Here is a 9,662-nt window from a genome sequence, read left to right as displayed (position 1 = left end):
GAAGGAATTCCTTTTTAAAAAAATTATTTATTTATTTATTATTTTTTATTTTTGGCTGTGTTGGGTCTTCGTTTCTGTGCAAGGGCTTTCTCTAGTTGTGGCAAGCGGGGGCCACTCTTCATCGCGGTGCGCGAGCCTCTCACTGTCATGGCCTCTCCCGTTGCGGAGCACAGGCTCCAGACACGCAGGCTCAGTGGTTGTGGCTCACGGGCCCAGTTGCTCCGCGGCATGTGGGATCTTCCCAGACCAGGGCTCGAACCCGTGTGCCCTGCATTGGCAGGCAGATTCTCAACCACTGCGCCACCAGGGAAGCCCCTAAACTTAGCTAGATTTTGATAAACATCTTGTCTCTTTCACAACAAATTCAGAAGAGCCATTGCTAATTCAGTGATTACCCTACACAAAAGGTGTACTTAGGGTAAGTATTTAGATTAAAATGGGACATATTTTAGATGAGACTGCTCAGGAGTCCCTCACATGCATACCCATGAAACCTCTCAACAGTCCTCCTGGAGCTCAGGCATTGCATGATGTTCTTTAACAGTGCTTATTTATTTATTTGTTTTACTTTGTTACTTTTTTTTACCATACAGAAGCCCAAGTCATAGGGGAAACATCCTATAGGTTTCTTTTATTTCTCTTTAAAAATACAAACCATTTTCATTACCTGGGGGAAAGATGTATTTTCTTATAACTTAGAATATCAACTACTTGGCATAGGTCAGTAAAAGTTACACTGGTATTTAGCAAGTAAAATATTATAATCTGTCCATATTTGTGAAGAATATGAAGAACACTTTCTAATTTTTATTCTCTTTCCATCTCTATATACCATTATAGAGATGGAAAAATATGTTCAGATCAAATCTCTGATTTTCTCTCTTATTTGAGGTGGACGTTATTATTGTCATTTCCCAATGGGGTGAATTGTCAAATGACCCACCCAAGGTCATGCAGTGACAGGGCTAGAATTAACTCATTCTATTAAATGCAATATTTTTCTGGTGTGAGCACCAGAAATACAAAGATAAATAAAATTCTATGATATGAAGAGCAAAGGGGCAAAAGGCCAAGAATTTACTCTGTATTCAAGACAGTTGTTTTAGAAAACTTATTCTTCCCTATACTGATTGTTTGAGATAAAAGATGAAGTTATTATATCATCAACTGCATTATAAAGTTAAGGTAAGCTGCATGTATCCAGGGAAACGTGAGCATAGCTAGACAGATGGATGAATAATAGAAAAAGATATAAATACACAAATTATGAACCTGAAACATCCAACTCAATCATGTAAAAAGGCATAATGTAACTTCATATTGACTATACTTCTTGATATATTTACGCTGTCATTTAGCATTTCTATGGACATGCTGACGGATTATATATTAACATCTTAGTGTTTATGGGATTATAAAAATTGTTTTAAAAGTTAAGTGGATAGGTGGAATGTTAGAAAACACAGTGTCCCACTCTTCTTAGAACTTGGTAACACGTATACATGAATGAAATGTATCAGAAAGGATGATAGTTTTAAAATACACATCCTTTCTCCAGATTGTTCAAAGATAAGAGTTTGCAGAGCAGGATTTTCTTTGTGTTATCAAACTGAAATACTAAACATGTAAATAGGAAAATCGTTACTGATGTTTATCCCCACCTGACAGAAAGAGAGGCCATTTTTTTTCAAATGGAAATTTATTTTTGAAACATTGTGTAGTGAGTAACAATGCATTTTTAACTTAAATTTTTAATTCATATTTTACATACAGTAACATAATATTTGTTTAAAAAAAGTGTTTGGATAAAAGAAATTGGGAGAGCATTGAATGTGTTGATAATTTTCCAAACTATAGACAATGTTCAAGCCTTCCATATATGTGCTTAACTTATCATAAATATAAAGTAGATTGCAATGAAAAAACACCAATCTAAAAAGTAAAGATTGTTATTACAAAGATCAAAGTCAACAAATGCAAAAACAAGAGAGGAAAAAAATAGAGCAAAAGAATCCATGTTATCATTTGAGTAGAGGAAATTATCAATAAAAAGTAGAGGTCCTCAGTATAATTTTGAACCTATCTCTCAGCCTTATCGCTATGTTATTTGCAGGCACCAGTGGGCATCTGCCCTGAGAATGGATTATTAGAGCTTTCTGCCTATTTTACTAATTAATTTAAGTGGTATATAAGCCCCACTCATGGCAGGAAGTGCAGAAAGTGAAGCAGAGCAAGAGAAAAAGTAAGGCTCATGAAGTAAAAGAAAGAAAATGTCTTCCCTCAAGGATCAATATTCAATATTTTCTGGCTCTATGATACATAAATGTAATTAACAATATTTTAATAGTAGCTACCATATCCCATTTGGAAGAACCACTTAGCATAAATAACATGTTTTAACATTCCTGCTAACAACGTGGTTTAATAACATGAATGCCATATCGCATACAAAATTCAAGGCAAACTTTTTTTTTCTGGATTTAAAAAGATGCTTCTGGCCAGCCTACAGTTATCATTCTATGACAACTCTCACAGTTTGTACCTAATGAAAAAGAGAAGTTGAGAGAGAGAGATTAGCCTCTGTGATTTCATGATCTTTGAGTCACAAATGCCCTATGTCACCTTGAATCTATTTTTCATTTTCCTTGCCTTGCCCTTCATGCCAACAAGGCCTTCTCTTGAAATCAACAGGTTTAGCGATATTATAGTCATATCAGTCTGTTCTCATCTTAACCAGCCAAGATCTGCTGTTTCTTCTGACTGATTGAAAGCTGGTGCTGATTAAGAACCACCACAAAAATTTGCTATACCCATCTAGGAAAAATAACCACCACTTTCTTTATAAACATTTACATAGAAACATCATTTACATGAAGTATTCTTGAACACACTTGAATATCTCCCCTGGATTCCACAATTTTAATCCTGAGTCAGAGTTTTATAGAATAAAGTCCTATCAAAGTTACTATTCAATCAGTCCAGATTTATGCTGTTAGTTGGTAATGCTTTTGCTGCAATGTATACTTTACCTCAAAATATACTGAGCAAATATTTGATTTGGCTACTCTGTGTAAATACTGCTTATCTTTAGGTATGTCCACTAACTTAGGGACATATTAACTTCATGATTGTTTTTACTGAACTGGTCAACTTGCAATAGCTGAAATATGTCTGCTAAGTAGCTGGAAATATTTTGCATATTTCCTTGTAAAAACTGAACATTAAAATACAGCGACATCTCATATATCAGGGTATTAGTCTTCTGCCAACTTTGATTTCAAGAACAGTGCTCAGATCCCAATAGTGACCCTGAAAAGCTTCTTAGAATCACAGGACTTTTGCTTGAATCCACATACCTTATCCCTATCTTGGGTTTTAATGATTTTTCAATAACAAGCAAAACAAAGAAAGACACAAACTTTCTCACCAGAAGATTCAAGGTAAGCTGGAAGATGAATTTTAGAGAGAGGCACAGTGACAAAATTAGTTAAATATCACAGCCTGAAATTGGAGAAAGAAAAAAAAAAAAAACCCAACATAATCTATATGCAGAAAGAATACCAGGATGCTAATTGAGATGACCCTGGGACATCAGGAAATTATTAACTTATATTTAGTGATTTCTGATTGAGCATGTAGGAAAACACAATATGCTTAATATAACTTCTATCCAAAATATTTTATACTAAAAACAATTGCTTTGGTGTTTCAAGGAGTAAGCCCTGGAGTTCAATGGTATTAATGGTAATTACTTCTCAAAAGTTAATATGCATACAAACCACCTTGCGATCTTGTGAGAACATGGATTCTTGTTTAGCAGACCTGGGGGTGTGGGCAAGACTCTATATTTCTAATAAGCTCCCAGTTAATGCTGATAGTTTTTATGGCAAGAGTGTAGCATGCATTAATTTCCAGTAATGTCAGATAAATGAGATGTTACTGTATTAGATCTCAAATACTTTTTGAAATTTGAAATTAAAACATACTACTCATGTAAGTTAAGCTACATACAATTTGTTCACTTTGGAAATAAGGAAATAGCATTATAATAAACAAGTTTTAAAATATGAACCATGTAGGAGGGAAATAGTACCACATTATTCAATCTTTCAACCATATAATAAGCGTGCATGAGAGAATTTTATTGAAATCTGAACTTGGTCAATACTGTGCAAAATTTGAAGTGAGCTACATCTATAAAATACTAAGCCATAATAAAATTCTGAATTCTCTTAAATTATATTGCTTCATCCTTTTTATATCTGGAGAGAATGCAACACACAAGGCAAGTTTGGGGGATTTTTTTCTGAAAGGATATTTTTTTTTTTCATTTCTGTTAATGGTGAAACACTGTGCTTTGTTCAATGGTGAAAAATCAAGACTGTGTTCTTCGATTAAAAAAATGGACCCAGGCGATCATTTTCTGGTCTGCATTTTATGCACATAAACATTATGTGCATTAAAATATTTTATGAATAAACTGGAGCTGGGAAAAGTGAAATACTATAATATGTTTGAAGCTATGTATTTACAGCCTTTATTGGCATTTCACATATCATATAAATTCTTGACCCTGCCAAATTCCTTTATACTGAGTTAGTTAATAAAATATTCATGTTCGGTGGCATTAATGTGAGACTTCTCTGACCTTACTATACTTTCCATACTGAAATTGTGGTTCTAGATGCATTACTGCCTATTTGACCCTTTCTTGCCTCAGGAAGCTTTTGCTCTGATGCTCCAAATAATTATTTAACTTCAAATGGCTACACTAAATTGCCTATTATGATTGGTATGGTTAGGGTGTTTACAGAGTGTGGGGCGCACACCAGGGAAAATTGTAAATGATATTTATAAAAGAGATATGACTTCAAGTGTTGTTTAATAGGTCAACATATACATACGAAAACTCTGAAAAACTTTCTATTGGACAATAAGGAAAATAGGCCCATGATTCTACATAATTTACAGAAGATCCCCACATTAACTATCACTCTTTGTAATTCAATCTTTCATTTAAAAAATCAGGATGGTATAGACAGCAACTGTATAAACCCGTTACCTGTAAAATCCTCTAATATAAATTTTTCCCATTTTTTATGAAAAGTAAAATTACATGCACCAAAACAAGTTCCGTGAAGCTAGAGATGAAAAGTAATCTATGTTAATCAACAAAATATAAATGATTATTTAGTAAATTATTTCTTCTTTATTAAAATGAAAAAAATTTCAAGGCCCAACAAAACAGCTAAATGTTTAAATGATGTTATATAGTGAATTGAGAGTCTGTCCAAAAAGATATTTGGGAAGAACAATTAGTTGATACAAATGTGAGTGTAAATCTGTCTCTTTTTAAACTTTAAAGCCTGTTGTTCAATGTTTTAGCTTGTGTGCATGATATAAATCCCATACGTTGGTTTCTCGGTGACAATAAAAAGGGCAGTTTATTAAAAACTGAAGTAAATATTAAAATAACTTTAAAAAAAATCAGTCACAGTTTTGTCATTGGTATATGGAGGTTGTTCCAGGGACCCATCCAAAGCTCCTCGTCATCTGACTGCGTGTGGTCACTACTGAAGTCCAGAACCTCCTTGATGTTCTTACTGTCAACCATGGACTCCTGTTCAACTGTGCTTTTCAGCCTGTTCCCCAAAGGCTTCACTGTTGTACTGTCAGTCCCCACGTGGCAAGGGGCAAATGTAACCAGAGTTGGTCTTGTGTTCATTTTCTCAGTAGAAAATGGCCCCTTCGATAATGTGTTCAAGGGGACATTCTCCTCATGTGTCACTGCCAACTTGTCTAGTTTCTTAAAGTGCCTCCCCAATCGAACAGGGGAAGTAACTTTTAAGTTATCGGCGAGGCAGGCACGGCGGGTTCTCACCACAGAGCCATTCTGTGCAATGTATATATTGCCATTGATATTACTGTGGATTTTAGGATTGTGAAGACGGTTTCTCTGACATTCAGGAGCACTGTCTTCTCCAGCTGAGCTACTTTCATACTCTCGATCAACAACTAACTTTATCATTCTTTTTCTTGCCCACTGTCAAAATAAAAAAGCATGAATCATTATTAAAGGAATTAAAAGGGTAAAGATTACAATGCCTGCAAAATTCAAAACCTTCGACAGAAAGCTATCAAAGGTAACAACTCAAGAGGTAGAGGGAAGAACCTTTTTATTAACATCAGTTTCTTTACCACAAATTCTTCATTGGTTTGAGAGCTTAATAACTTCTGAAAAAAGTTGCTAGGTTGGAAAGTAGACATTTCAGGAAGTACTTGTATTATTTTAGATCAAATTACTGCTATACTGTGGGGAAAAAAAAGTATATTGGTTATATTTAAGAATCTGATCCATTCTTTGACAGTTGCTATACTTTTCGGGAAAGTTAAATTGAAAGGAAAGCCCAGCATTATTAGTATGTTCTGTTCATGCTAATACTTCCATTCCCAATATTTTAAAGATATTTTTAAACCTACAATATTGTAATTCTTAATTAATCCTCCATTATTAGCCAAACTTTTTGTATAATTTGATGCATTTATTCACTTGAAGCGTCCTGGTTTTCTGGATCATCCCATTTAAATATATGTTAACTTAAAAGAAAATATCTTCCCATCCTGCACAATTTATTTTGTAATACACAAAACAGAAAACTAATGATTGTAAATTTTCCTTTAGTAAGCAACTGGAACACAATGGAAATTTTCACAACTTTATTATTTTTCTTTTACCAATCCACATTAGAAATGACAAGGTGCAGAGGTGAAAAACTACTTGGTTATTCTTAAAATAGTATTGTCATTTTTGGGATATGTGAAGTACCAACGTGTTGCACTAAGTAAGCCATGATTTTGGATTTCCAGATATATATTTCAAAATTATTATGTTACCCAGAAAAAAAATTTATAACTGTTACAATTCAATTTTTTTTCTAAATCCACTTTAATTCCTATCCACAACAGAAAGGAAATGGTAATAACTTTTATTTTTTTAAATTTATATAATTCAACTTCTAATATTTGAAACTGCCAGCTATAAACCTAACTGAACATGTTCATGGTATTTTTGATAATATGTTTGCCATTTGAAATGTACATATATGCAAAAGTAGACTTGTAGAGATCTCATTTGTTACAGCTTGTCCTAAGGATTTAAGATGATACAAAACCGCTGTATATATATATATATATATATATATATATATATATATATATATATATATATAAAATATATATATATATTCATATAGTCCATTCCAGTAGTCAGAGCATCACTGGCAATACATAATGCCACACTGCATTAACAGAAATCACAGTATGAAATATTAAATACTGAGTAACTGATTGCATGTCTTCTGAATTACTAATATAGGAAAGATCAGTCAGATTTACCCTAATATATTCTGATATACAAATCTGTTTGTTTGGATAGCATATATATTCACTTCTCTGGCATGCTTCTAAATCTCAAGTCAGATAAGAATCATGATCAATTTCCTCCCCTTCAAGTGTCATTTCAGAGAACACACAGAAGGCACTGCACACAAGAGCACTCATCACCGCAAAACTTTCACCTACTGTGATCTCTTTTAAAGTGCTGTGTTGTAACCTTCTGAGCTTGCTCCTGGAGACTTCTTTTGGTTTGCTCGCTTGCTTGGGTCATACTCTGGCACCTGAAAGCCCCAAGGACCTCCAGACTGACTTTCACTACTACTGCTACTCCTACCCGATTCTGACTCCTCCTCACTTTCCACACCTCCTTCCACTGAAGCTGATTCTGCACTGCCCTCCTCAGTGATGTCTTGAGATTCAAGGTCTGTGGGCTCTTCCACAGGGGCCAGCTCACTTTCCTGTTGTTCTTCTGCTGGGCGTTCCTCCTCTTCTTCCACGTTCCGTTCTTCTGGCTCTTCAGGTAGCTCCTCTTTTCTATCTTTGACTTTCTTGACCTCTTCAGCAATGGGCCTTCTTCTTGCAAGAAAAATGTTCTTCCTTGCCTTTTCTCCTTCTGACTCTGTGGATTCAGATTCTTCTGATTCAGGGGTAGAACTTTCTTCCTCCTCAGAGGGTGTCTCTGTCTCAGACTCCTCTTCTGTCGTCTCAGACTCACTGAACTCGGATTCCTCTTCACTGTATTCAGTATAGTCGCTTGAGGATTCCTCCTCCGACTCTACTGTGCTTTCTGTAGCTTCCTCTTGGTCCAGTGTTAGTTTCAAATAATCTTTATCTTCTCCCTCAACGCGTCTCTGCCACTCTTCATCCTCAAGGTCAATGATGCCTCTTCTATCAGCTAGTCCTCTAACTTTCTTAAAAATCATGGGGAATATCCTGGCTCTCTTCCACGTCGTATATGTTGGCTCAGCTGCTGGTGGCTTTTCAATAGTGACAACTACTTCTTCCTCCTCACTAGGCTCTCTAATTTCAACTTTTGGTTTTTTAACTTTCTTTGCCTTTTCCTGAAAATCATGAAAATGCAATTGAAGTGTCAGCTGGGGAATGGTTATTATGTGACCGTGTCTCACACAAGTTAAGCAAGAGTGAATCTGCAGGCTGACAGCTTCATGCAAGTTATAAAACTGGCTTCATAGAACAATCACACAATTCCCTACTGTTTATCCCCACTGCATAGAGACAGAAGGTGTTCAAGGAAATGTAAATTATTTTATTTTAGCTTATACCTTATAATACCAAAATTTAATGCTTTCTCATTTTTTCTTATTCAAAATTTATTTTGCACCTTAGATCAAAAGAGAAAGAAATAAATTAATCATTACCTCTTCCCTCTCCCATCCCTAGACTTTGATTAATAGTTTTATGTATTTGCTTTAACAAAATTTTAAGCAATCAGGAAATTATGATAGCTTATCTGAATAGCTAATGTAAAATCTGACTATTTTTAAAATTTTGAACAGGGTAAAACTACAGTGACATTAAAACTTTTTTCTTTAAAATTTTTGGATAAGTATTCCAAATAAATATTTCAGGCAAAGTATAAGAATTTGATATAGCTGAATTATGGTAATTTAAACTTAAATGATGTAATTCCATTAAGAATACTGGTGATTTTATTTTTCTCTTATAATTAAAAGATCGATATTGCACTTTTTCATGATTTTTAGGTTTGCTAGACAATGTGGGAGCATTTTGTTTTGCAAAATACTTTTTAACATATTTGATTATAATATTATCTTTATGGAATAACATTTAGGATTTTATACAATATAAATTTTATTGTGGCTTTATTCCAAGTGTTTCATGTTTTATAGAAATAAATAAAACTTATATAAAAATAATTTCTTTCTATAGACAAGGCAATGGAATGGTTAGCGTTATTAAATTGTTCTATGGAAATCAACTACTAAGTGAATAGGATTTCTGATTTTTGAAATGTTTTGTAGCCTGCTATTCAAATAGGGCTAAAAAATATTCTTCTTGAAATATTAACATTACATAAAAAAATTACAGTAATTACCTCTTCCTCCTCATATTCCTCCTCAGCTTCGCCAACCACCTCACCATATTCCTCTTGTCCAGTTGGTGGTAACAAACGACGGCGACTTCCATATTGAGGCATTTCATACCTGTAACAGAAACTTACAACTTTAAGCAGTTTTTCATTTGATCTGTATAACCATGACTGATCTCTGTTTTCTTCTTTTTCT

The 9,662-nt window shown here is 34.2% G+C and overlaps 1 protein-coding gene across 1 annotated transcript in view; it reads right to left on the bottom strand.

Annotated features, from left to right (window-relative positions):
• Positions 1–7,592: 7,592 nt before the first annotated feature.
• PCDH15 (protocadherin related 15) overlaps positions 7,593–9,662 on the bottom strand; it is a 1,145,650-nt gene continuing 1,143,580 nt past the window's right edge. The window contains exons 37-38 of the mRNA XM_068548948.1: positions 9,473–9,581; positions 7,593–8,456 (exon numbers count right to left, since the gene is read on the bottom strand). Of these exons, the coding sequence (XP_068405049.1) occupies positions 7,593–8,456; positions 9,473–9,581 (973 nt within the window). The remainder of the gene's footprint in view (positions 8,457–9,472; positions 9,582–9,662) is intronic.

Source organism: Eschrichtius robustus, chromosome 7 (assembly GCF_028021215.1).
Source record: "Eschrichtius robustus isolate mEscRob2 chromosome 7, mEscRob2.pri, whole genome shotgun sequence".
Taxonomy (NCBI): Eukaryota; Metazoa; Chordata; class Mammalia; order Artiodactyla; family Eschrichtiidae; genus Eschrichtius; species Eschrichtius robustus.
The sequence above is the reverse complement of the archived record's forward strand: the minus strand, read 5'-3'. Positions and strand labels throughout refer to the sequence as shown.